The sequence below is a fragment of the Cimex lectularius genome, unplaced genomic scaffold (assembly GCF_000648675.2).
Source record: "Cimex lectularius strain Harlan isolate CLEC.00 unplaced genomic scaffold, Clec_2.1 scaffold67, whole genome shotgun sequence".
NCBI lineage: Eukaryota > Metazoa > Arthropoda > Insecta > Hemiptera > Cimicidae > Cimex > Cimex lectularius.
In genome coordinates this window covers 333,215-344,327 of record NW_019392738.1, presented here as the reverse complement: position 1 = coordinate 344,327, position 11,113 = coordinate 333,215, and the positions used below count along the sequence as shown (strand labels likewise).

The window sequence follows — 11,113 nt, the reverse complement described above, 5'->3', positions numbered from 1 at the left end:
ATGCGCTGCGTTAAACGCTTTGGTCAAAACCACTACGTGTGCTATAGACCTTACAGTCCTTGGCAATGTTCGGGCTGAGACATTCTTCATTTCCTGTACAACTTAACACGAAAATATGCACAAGAGTAGTGGTGTTTGGCGTTATTTTTTTTTTTTTTTAACATATGAAACTTACTTGACATCTGATAGTATTCACAATTCTAATCTTAGGATTACTTATTTCTTCTTAATAATAATCACTTAATGGGTAACAAGTTACTTTGGGAATAGTGTTTAATATTGTTCATAACCATACCAAAGTGAGCAATTGCAATATGTAACATGGAAGTGCAAAGCGTCTGTTTTCTTGATTTGCCTTTTCGCATGAGAGTGGGAACCATGTTCTTATTTTTCTGCATATTCGGTTGGGGAAATGGTTTGGTTACTGCAGATACAACAGTGTGCCCATGTACTTCCCCAAATGTTAGGACAGTATTGTTCCGTAACGCCGACTGCTTCAAGGAATGTTGGAATAACGATGAAATAATTTTATTATATTCTAGAAGGTTGTTTCAGGCGGTGCTGCCCAAAAGGATGCCAGTCAGGACATCATTTCTCATCAAGTACATAAAACTTTGTTTAGGTAATTAACCAAACAGAAAGTTGGTTTTCATGTAGGCGTAAAAAAATGTCTTGTAGGAGTTATAAAAAAAATGGAATTATCAAAAAGAGTTCACTATTTAATGATGTCTGCCATGGCTGATGTATTTGGGGGTTATCTTCAAGCGTTTGGAATACCTTTAGCAATCGCAGAATATTATGAAGGGGCCAACAGCTATCATGAAACGAAACAAGCAGACGAACTTTTAACAGAATTTAAAAAATTGCTTTCAACCAATGGCGGCAGTTGGACCAAACAGATTTACATTAAGAGGTCTAATCATGTAACTCCGTACATTGTTGAAAGCCCGATCAAGAAAAACCTCTGCAGTACTATTGTAACAAATAATGAGTATTTATGTAAGTATGGTAAATTTTAATTTTTGGATATTTTTCTACTGGTTTAACACACCGCACAATGAGATTTACAGAAAAAAATAAAAATGTGAACATAGGTTAACAGAAATTCATTTTTACAACAATCAAAAAGAGCTAAAAATGTGACAAAATTGAAATAAATTATTATTAAATACTCTAATATTACTAATGGAACTAATAGTTTTTTTTAAAAGTACAAATAAAAAAGTAATCCCATGGAATATAACAATATGTCAATGATTCATGTCATGAGGGCTTAATATTAAACTGTTGGGTGTCATGGATGAGGGGTCAAACCACTTTACAATCTTCTTTTCATACTAAAAAGTCATGGGCTGTGCCAGGATTCGAACCCAGGACTACTGCATAGCCAATACAAGAAAAAGTTTGTTGTGGTTTTCAGCTTTTTAATAACTTGTGAAATTTGGCTGCAAAGTGAATATTGATTTATTAAACTCAACTTTGAACACATGTACACATACGTATGTAATATGCGCATGCATTATTCCAGAATTACCTTCCTTGGGTTTTGGCAGTCTTATCCATCTGGCCACTGAAATTAGGCTCCAGGAGGCTATTTAAACTCATTTAAACTGTCAGTCCCCAACAAATGCAATTTAAATGCATACTCACTCATTCTTAAATGCATTCTTTCATATTGTCATCTGGCTTCTGAAACGTTTCTTGCACGTTTTTGTTTAAAAAGTGATAATCTGTAGGAGAAAGATTGAGTGTGTATGGTGGATGTAGAAAAGCCTCGAAACCCACTCATGAAGTCGTGCCAGAGTCCGTTGTGCGACGTGTGGGCATTGCTGTGAAGGAGGATAAGCCCCTTCCGATTGAATAATGCTGGCCACAAATATCTCAGTTTTCAATCCATCTCATTAATTTCATTACAGTACTTTTCAGCAATGATGGTTTCACCCGGATTGAGGAAGCTGCAATGAATAAGTCCTTAGGTGACCACTAGACAGTGACCATAATTTTTTGGACAAGCTTAGCTTTGGGAAGTGTTCTGGTTTTTCACTCTTATCCAGCGTGATGGGCCTAAATCATTAGGTTTCTATTGTCATACAATATCCATTTTTCATCACACATTACCATATAACTGAGAAATGGATCATTTTATACGGAAAGCATTGAACTGATTTTATACCAATCCTTTTGGCGGTCGTTCGGCTCATGCGGAACCCACTTGGTGTGCTTCTTTGTTTTCAATAGCTTCCAGATGGCGAACACCAAGTTCTTCCACTATTTCTCGAGTAGTTCTTGTTGGGTCAGCTTCAACTATAGACTTAAACTGGCAGGACCTTCTTTGCTTGTGAGGTCATAATCTCCATTACGGAATTTTTGAAACCAATGCTGCATTGTAGATGCATTTATGGTTCCTTGCCCCCAAATGTCATTAATGTTTTAAGTGGTTTGTGCTGCACTTCACCCATGTTTAAATTCATAGAAATAAATTTGACAAAAATCGCTCTCAGACATCATTTTGTTTGAAGGCATTCAACAGACTGAATTAAATATTTTTACTAAAAGGATTATAAGAGAAAGAAATCGAAATAAATAGGCTTTAAAATGATGTGTAACCCTTAGCATAATGGATTAATTTTGATTATATAAATTCACTACTTTCGTGGTCCGCTTGACCAATTAATACATGACAATTAAGGTTTTTGGTTGAGATGAAAAAAAGTTAATGGCACGAGACGGATTCGAACCCACGACCTTAGGCTAGATACGCCGCTGCTTTACCACCTGAGCTATCGTGATCTCGATCCACTCGGACATCAACTCCCCATCTCAACCCCAGCGTATCTAGCCGAAGGTCGTGGGTTCGAATCCCTCTCGTGCCATTAACTTCTTTTCATCTCAACCAAAAACCTTAATTAATTGTCATGTTTGATTATATAGTTAGTATTAAAAAAGCGAAAAGGAAAACCTGCATTTATTTTGCATCAATACATCAATACATGCCAAGCAACCCTTCAATTAAATGGAACATACAGCAACCTTTCTCTACATGCCAGATACATGGGCTTTGTCTTAAAAATAGAATACATGTTCTATATCTACATGGTAACCTATGAATCAGTGGTTTGTTGGATTAACAAGGGGACAACTATGTCAGTGGGTCACGGATTTGGAACCAACTTTTTTTGGTGATTCCACACTCCAAAATATATTTGCCACTTCTTGTGAATAGACCCTGGTTTTGCCTTTTTTTTTTTTTTTTTTTAAATTGAAATTTTCCGTATTTTAATGTTTTTATTTTGCCTTAATACTTGCCCCAATCATCTATATGAATATATCACTTTACAGCATTTTTTATGTAGAGTGCAATAAAAATATAGTAATAGCTATCAAAGTTTATCAGTGGAAAAAAAGAAAAGCTTCCTAAAACAAAAAAAATTTTTGAGTAAATTAGTAGGTCATAAATTTTTGTTTTCTGTGAAACTAATGAAATTTATTAAATTCACTAATTTCGTGGTCCGTTTGACCGATTAATATCGTACAATTAATTAAGGTTTTCAGTTGAGATAAAAAAGTCAATGGCACAAGCAGGATTCGAACCCACGACCTTCGGCTTGATATGCCGCTGCTCTACCACTTGAGCTATCGTGACCTCGATCCACTCGGACACCAACCTCCCACCTCAACCACACTAATGAAATTTCTGTTTAGACCTATGGAAAGCCATAAATATAAATTATTGTTTGAATTTAAAATTATCAATTTTTATTATTCGGAAATCGTGAGATGCGGTCTGGTGTGATGTAGGTTTCAGAAAAACATTTTCTTTATCGTGCCAACGTTTCAATCTTTATTGAGATCATCTTCAGGGCCTGGGATTTACAAACATTGTTTACATTTAACAAATACATGTAGGATATGGCCGTCCCAGGCCCTGAAGATGATCTTAATAAAGGTCGAAATGTTGGCACGATAAAGAAAATGTTTTTCTGAAACCTACATCACACCAGACCGCATCTCATGATTTCCGAATAATCATCGACTAATGGTCATTAATCAACCACATATTATCAATTTTTTTATTTTTAAGAAGTCATCGGAATATCTGATTTATATGGCTGTAATTCAAAAATAGCTAAAAAATTTAACATCAAACATTCCTATTTTTGTACGAAAATATACAAATAAAATTGTTTGTCATGGATACGTGTCCGATATTTTGGAATCACTAAAAAACAGTTTGGTTCAAATCCATGATCCAAAGTGGTCGTTCCTTATATTACTACTCGGAGACTAGCCTGAGCATCTTTGGGGCAATGAGAACGACCCCCACTGCTGCCTTGGAATAACAAGCTTATTGATGCCATAACCCCCTAAATTCAGATTTGACAAAAAAATAAAAATATATAGTAGAGAACACTGGGAAAATGGATCCAAGTTAATGCAGAAATAAACCAATGACTAGAATTCATAGCCTTGGGAATATGCCACCCTCTTTCAAGCGGTGATTGTGACTATTGAACACTGTGCCAAGGAGATTAAAATAGTCATCTACCAGGACTAGGACCATCTACTAGGACAGCCAGGTGGTGTTGAGGGTAATTACTGTACTGGTAAAGTCATTTGGGATTGCACACAAGATTACTATTGTCTAGGTACCAGGGAGGAAGGCCAAGGAAAGTTTGGTGAGGACACCTATTGGCCCTGAACCCTTTTGTGGCATACCAAACTGCCAAAATTTCGGATCTGTCCAAAGTTTTAAAAATAAGTTCGTTCAATGTGATGTAACCCAGGAGAAAGAGCCATGAGAAAAATTTTATCAAAGAACCATAGCAGAAACTAAAGAATAATAGTTGAACTGTTAACTGGACATTGCAAACTAGGCGTATGTATAGACTCAGAGCGGTGGAAACAAACCTGTGTAGATATTGCCAGGAAAAGAAGATAACATGTCCTTTGTTGAGGGGAAGGCTTATGTAGGCCGAGATTCTTACTCGTGGGAAAGGAAAAGCTCAAGCCTGAAGGATTTATATGCGAGTCCTTGAAAAAAAGCTTTGGGATCTGGTAAAAAGCCTTATGCTCAATGAGGAGTTCTAGACAACAGAGATCATCATCATAAAAAGGCTGGCTACTACTCTTAATTTTAATCCTAATGTTGTTTATCTACAACCACCTGCCTGTTTGCTGAATAGACATTTTGCCACCAACTTTCAACCATTTTTTATTGATTTAAAAAAATCTGTTTTAGAAAAATTCATATTTAAATTTATGATACACAATGTAAAAATAATTTTTGTTGGGATTTTTTTTTTTTTCAATAGATACCAGGGACTGGAGGAGTTCCCTCCTGAGCACTGCAGCTGAGCTGTACAGCTTATTTTATTTTATCCCTGGCTCCATATTTTTTTTTTTTTTGGGGGGGGGGCTCACAACAAATGTGAACTTGAACCCCCGTTGTGCCGGTGTTTTTCCATCGAAGAAACTCATTTTTGAAGGGGGTCGGGACCAAATTCAGGGTCGCTGAGATCCAATCCCGCCCCTTCCATTGATGAGTGCCGTGTCAATTTCTTTCAATTGCGGCCACCGGTCCCCTTAGGCGTCAGAAAAAGTCCAGAGGCGACGGTGGGGATCGAACCCACGACCGTGGGATCTACTAGCCGAGAGTCTGACGGCTTAACCACTCGGCTACCGCGGCCCCCAAAATTGGGATTGTTGGGATTAAAACATGATTATCATATTTCCTGCCATAGTAACTTATAACTTTAATAAAAAAATTAACTAGAATAACCAAGGCAATAATTTTTTTTTAATATTGAAAAAAAAATTATTGCTACTTTGGTTCCTCTAGTTAATTTAAAAAAATAAATAAATAAAATGGCTATTAGAAATCACTATGCCAGGGAAAACGATAATCATTTTTTAATCCTAACAAAAATTATTTATTAATAATTCACTATTTTCGTGGTCCGCTTGACCAATTAATTAAGGTTTTTAGTTGAGATGAAAAAAAGTTAATGGCACGAGAGGGATTCGAACCCACGACCTTCGGCTAGATACGCCGCTGCTCTACCACCTGAGCTATTGTGACCTCGATCCACTCGGACATCAAATAGCTAATAGTATTCATGCTGAATTTATTTGTCAGACATGTTTTAGCATTTCACAATTTGGTACATACCAGTACAAATAGGCAGATCAGAATGATAAATTTACAGTTTACTCACCTTTTAAACCTCAGAACATCAAACAATTAACCACTTTGCCAAGTCATAACATTAATGTAATAACGGTATCATACTTTTATTTCAGCTTTTCGAAAGATCAAACAAAAATCCGTTACGATTGCGATGCCATATTTAGATGATGCACAGCATCCAAGTGCAATAGCAATTCCACTTAAGGACAAAACATTATACAGTCTGTTCACTAACAAATCTTCAGATATTTTGCTCAGGTTTGATTTTGTTTTAATCTTCTCATGTTTATAAGTCAAAGACAATCTTCAAGGTATTACTCTGGGGTAACACACTGCCTATTGTCACCGAATGATTTGAACAAAGATATAATCTGTGCTACATCACCCAGTCTCCATACGTTTAACCTCAACTTTCACAAATGGCTTATTAGTGAAGTATAAAATGTACCATCGTTTGCTATTTTAAATAATAAAATAATGTAAAATATTTAAGATTTATCCACATCTGCATGATGAAACGTGGTACCCAGGCTTTGGAAGTGTCTTCCGGCTGTTTGAGACTCTTTCACTAAAAGGTGACATATGTACACAAATGAATATAATATAAATAAATAAATTCTTCTTTCCTAGGGTTTCCCAAACCATTTGAAAGCGTGAATGAAACTGAAATCACATCTCCTACATTGGCCTGCAGAAAGACAACGACAAGTAACAGTTTCTTCATACTCTGCGTGATTACATTTGTCATCATGTTTTGGCTAATAACGTGGGTGGTTTACTTTCTACTTGGTGCTAGCTGAAATAAATTTACTTTTTTTGTCATTTGGCATCTTCCAAAAATAACACAAATCTATCTGCATGCATAAACTACTGAACCAGTTTCGCTGAAAATTTCAAAATTTGTTCTTATTAGTGCCAAGAGTGTTTAGAAACTTTATAAAAAGCATATTAAATAAAAATAAGGGAAATCAGGATTTTTTTGAATTATATGCCTGGAATTTCTCCATTTCATTTCGTCTATTTTCCATCTGTTTTCTTTCATAGTTGAGCAACTCTTTGGATTACGATATAATTCCTCATCTTCGATGTCTTCTGAATTCCGATTCAGAGGCATTAACATTTGATAGGTGCAAAAACCTATCAAAAACCAGTATTGGTTTTACTGATCTAAAGATGCATACTTCACTGCTGTCAGTATCTTTAGTAGAGGCAACAAAAAATTATAAACTCAATAAAAAACCTGCTTACTGTGGCTAACGTTTGGTGCGTAAACGGCCTTACACAGGAATTCCAAACCGAAATGGGAGTAAGGCAGGGCTGCCTCCTCAGTCCCACGTTATTCTCTCTGTACCTAAATGATCTAGAGAGCCAGCTAGATGGTGGAATATGTCTTGAAAGTGGTGGTAAGGTTAAATTGCTCGCATATGCAGATGACCTGGTACTACTAGCTTCCAACCCGTATACACTGCAAGGAATGGTCAACTCACTACATAACTACTGCAAAAACTGGAACTTAAAAAATCACTCTTGAAAAATCGAAAGTGATGATGTTTAGGAATGGAGGCAGACCAGCGTCAAACGAGAAGTAGCATCTGGGTAAAGAATGCATTGAGGTGGTTGATGAGTACAAATACTTAGGGATCAGCCTTACACACACGTTGTCCTTAACCAAACACTTTACAGAAAAGTCAGCATAAATTAAAATGGGCTTAAATATAATGTGGCGCCAGCAAACAACTATATAAGTTGCTCAGTAAAGGTGAAGTTGTTTAATACAGCCTATAGATCTGTGATTTGCTATGGAGCCCAAGTATGGGGATGGGAAGAGTATGAGGAAATAGAGAGGGTGCAGAGGTTCTTTATCAAAAAACTGCTCAGACTCCCTCAATATTTTTTGTCCAAGCGGAAACAAAATCACTCCCCAGGTTTCTGTTTGTGAACTGAAAATAGGGAGATTAATGAAACTCTTCACAAGGTCACAAAGAAAGTCTCCATGTCTGGGAAAATGGTGGACGCTTTCTGTCAAAATTCTGCGTTGGACAAGAGGCTGCGGTCTTACTGTTTTTCAAGGGGTTCCTCATTGCGGGACCCGTCCACTTCCACTCGGGTTCCCAAATATTCTTTGTCCAAGTCTCCATCTTCTGTCGGGCCAGAGTTCTGCTCCTGATTCCTGTTATAGCCTGGGTTTTGTTCTCTGAGGGTTCCTCTTCGGTACTTCCAACAACAGCTGGTTCACGTGTACCACAAGTTTGTCCTCTGACCAATTTAAACCTGTAAGTAATGGTCAATAATTAGTTATGGTAGTGGTAATTAGTAATGGTCAATTACCAAATGAGGGACACTAAGGGCAGTGGAATTTCTTGCAGTGGCCCAGTTTGACTGGTGGCGCATGCAAGAATACCATTTCTCCGATAGCCAGAGTCCATGGTTTCTTTTGTTTATTGCATTGTGCCGTTCTTGGCCTCCAGGTTTGATCCATGCGTTCCCGAGCGTCTCTTAGATACATATGTAACTGTACAATGGGGGGTCTTACCAGGCTCTCTGAAGGAGGCATCATTTCTCTTTCATAGAGGATATAGTTTGGAGAATGTCCAGTTGATGAGTGTGGCAGAGCTCATTGGCTATTAAAGCATACAGCACCCATCTATCCCAATCTCTCCATCATGTGGATGAAATGAGCCATGGAATCCTTGAGGGTTCTATGAAGCCTCTCTATCATACCATTTCCAGGATGACAGCGCTTAGTTTGCGATTTATTTGTACCCAATACTCAGCAAACTCCCTTTCTTTTTGTACCACAGATCATTCTCAGTAAAAATGTCCTCGCTTAGCACACCTAAAACAAGCTGGCACTCGTTTTTCCAAGGCATGTGGTGTTCAGCGATCCTGAACTCTTCCCAACTTGCGGTTGTCCTTTTTTTGTTTGCTGTCTTCACCGACTCTGAATATTTCTCTCTGGATCTCTTGTCTTTTTGATAAGGTCTGCTCTATTTCCAACGCATCTTTCAGAGTGTTAAGTCAATGATGACTTGTTTTCCTATTTCTCCCTTGAGCCTTCGGAAGAATGCTTGAACAATCTTTGTGTCCAGCAAGAATTACGATATATGATAATAATAATATGATTCTTCACTAGTCACCCAGATCCCATCTTTGCTCCTAAGCCACTACAACGATCTGCCAAATTGTGAACACTCATTTGCGCGTTACTCAACTACTTGCAGCAACTTCTTGAAGTGTTAAAAATTTTGTGGGTTGCCAAATCGATCCTTCAACGCATCAGCTACAGCCAGATAAGTCCTGACGATTCCACCTCTCCTCAGTAATTTAACTGTGGCTACTTCTGTTCTGGATTGACATCTGGAGTTTATAGAAATTATAAAAGATGGGGTGAGTGTGGCGTTCAATCCTTTTTAAAAAAAACTCACATTACGTAGGAACTTAGTAATTAATAATAGGAACTTAAGTACTAACTTAATGTGAGGAGGAACCATCTTTTTTAAAAAGGTCTGGAGTTTATTATATTTATTTTATATTATTTGTGACTGAGTCTGAAGAGAGCCTGAGGTCTTTGGTATTGGCTCGACTGGCTTTTGATTTCCAAATCATCCCTATTTACACTAGTTTCTCTACAGTAGTGTGGAAAGGAAAATCAAGTCACAGGGAGAATTCCTACATCAAGGGTAGACCAGCGAAGACGGGTGTCTCGCACCAGGTTGACGCGACCCCAATTTATGTCACGTAGCTACTTTTTTTTGGCCTTAAAACAACCTTTTAGCAACTCAACGCTAGTTATTTGATCAGTTGTGCTACTACTTCATCTTTATGTTTTCCAGGTTTCTAGGAAACATCCTACGGCTCCCATCTTGGACTGTTACCCTTCGACGCCTTTATTTATTTGACCAATTATATTATTATAGTAATTATTGCAGTGCTGTTTCCCTGGTTTGTAAGGAAAGTCACATCGCTCCATTCTGCGCTATGACACCCTTCGACCAACTGCTTAATTATTGCAGGTATGTTTCCCAGATTCGTGGTAGATGTCAGGTTATTCGTGTCTGGGTGATCGTCGCTTCTTATGATTTACATACAGCCTTTTTTCCTATCGTTTTTTTTTTTTTTTTTGACAGAGAGAGAGAGAGAGAGAGAGAGAGAGAGAGAGAGAGAGAGAGAGAGAGAGAGAGAGAGAGAGAGAGAGAGAGAGAGGCCGATTTTGAGGGCTGGGCATCCACCAGTAGCCAGACGCCACCAACCCGGCTGCAGCGAACGGACAGGGAATGATAGGGCTCTCCTCTCATATTCTCAATCTTAAAGGCCTAATTTTAAATCCATTTCGAGGGACCGTTTTGAAGATGTGGATAAAAACCTTACATCGAGATATGTGTAAAAGTCCACATCACCCAATCCCCCGGAGCCAAACTTGCTCAGGGAGCCCTACTAACCCCACCCACCGCAGACAAGCCAGCCGCGCCCAGCCCCTGATGGACACAGCCCTCCCTAGTTAAGGGCAAGGGACTCATTTCAAATTTTCATGTTACACCTATAAACAAAATCTACGAACGAGTCGATATATTACACTGTTGTTCAAGGCTAAAAGAGACTTATAGTTTATGGGTTTGGCCACTTCCTTCATACCGTATAACTTATCCAAAAAATAATTCCTCTCAGTTAAGTACCCTGGACAGATCATGATCTTATGTTCTAAGTCCTCAGGGATTTTGCAGAATTTACATTGATCATTCTGCTTTTGATTTATTTTATGAAGGTAAATTCCACAAATTCCATGATCAGACCTAAGCCTATTTATAATTGTGATATCCCTCTTGGAAAATGGAACATTTTGAGACCAAGGCTTTTTGGACAACTGAGGTTTTATAGAAGTGTAGAATTTTCCGGTTTGTATACTTTCACTATACTTCTGCCACTTTA

The 11,113-nt window shown here is 37.8% G+C and overlaps 1 protein-coding gene across 1 annotated transcript; it reads left to right on the top strand.

Moving 5' to 3' along the window:
- Positions 1-206: 206 nt before the first annotated feature.
- Positions 207-7,170, top strand: LOC106670818. The gene is made up of 6 exons (XM_014401435.2): positions 207-622; positions 679-999; positions 6,301-6,445; positions 6,499-6,622; positions 6,681-6,762; positions 6,818-7,170. The coding sequence occupies exons 1-6, from the start codon at positions 322-324 to the stop codon at positions 6,985-6,987; spliced, it is 1,143 nt and encodes a 380-aa protein (XP_014256921.1). The 5' UTR covers positions 207-321; the 3' UTR covers positions 6,988-7,170.
- The last annotated feature ends 3,943 nt before the right edge of the window (positions 7,171-11,113 follow it).

Coding starts and splice junctions, on each gene's coding strand:
- LOC106670818 (XM_014401435.2), top strand. CDS start 322: ATGGAAGTGCAAAGCGTCTGTTTTCTTGATTTGCCTTTTCGCATGAGA. Junction 1,000..6,300: donor AACAAATAATGAGTATTTAT/GTAAGTATGGTA, acceptor CTTTTATTTCAG/CTTTTCGAAAGATCAAACAA. Junction 6,763..6,817: donor TGAGACTCTTTCACTAAAAG/GTGACATATGTA, acceptor CTTCTTTCCTAG/GGTTTCCCAAACCATTTGAA.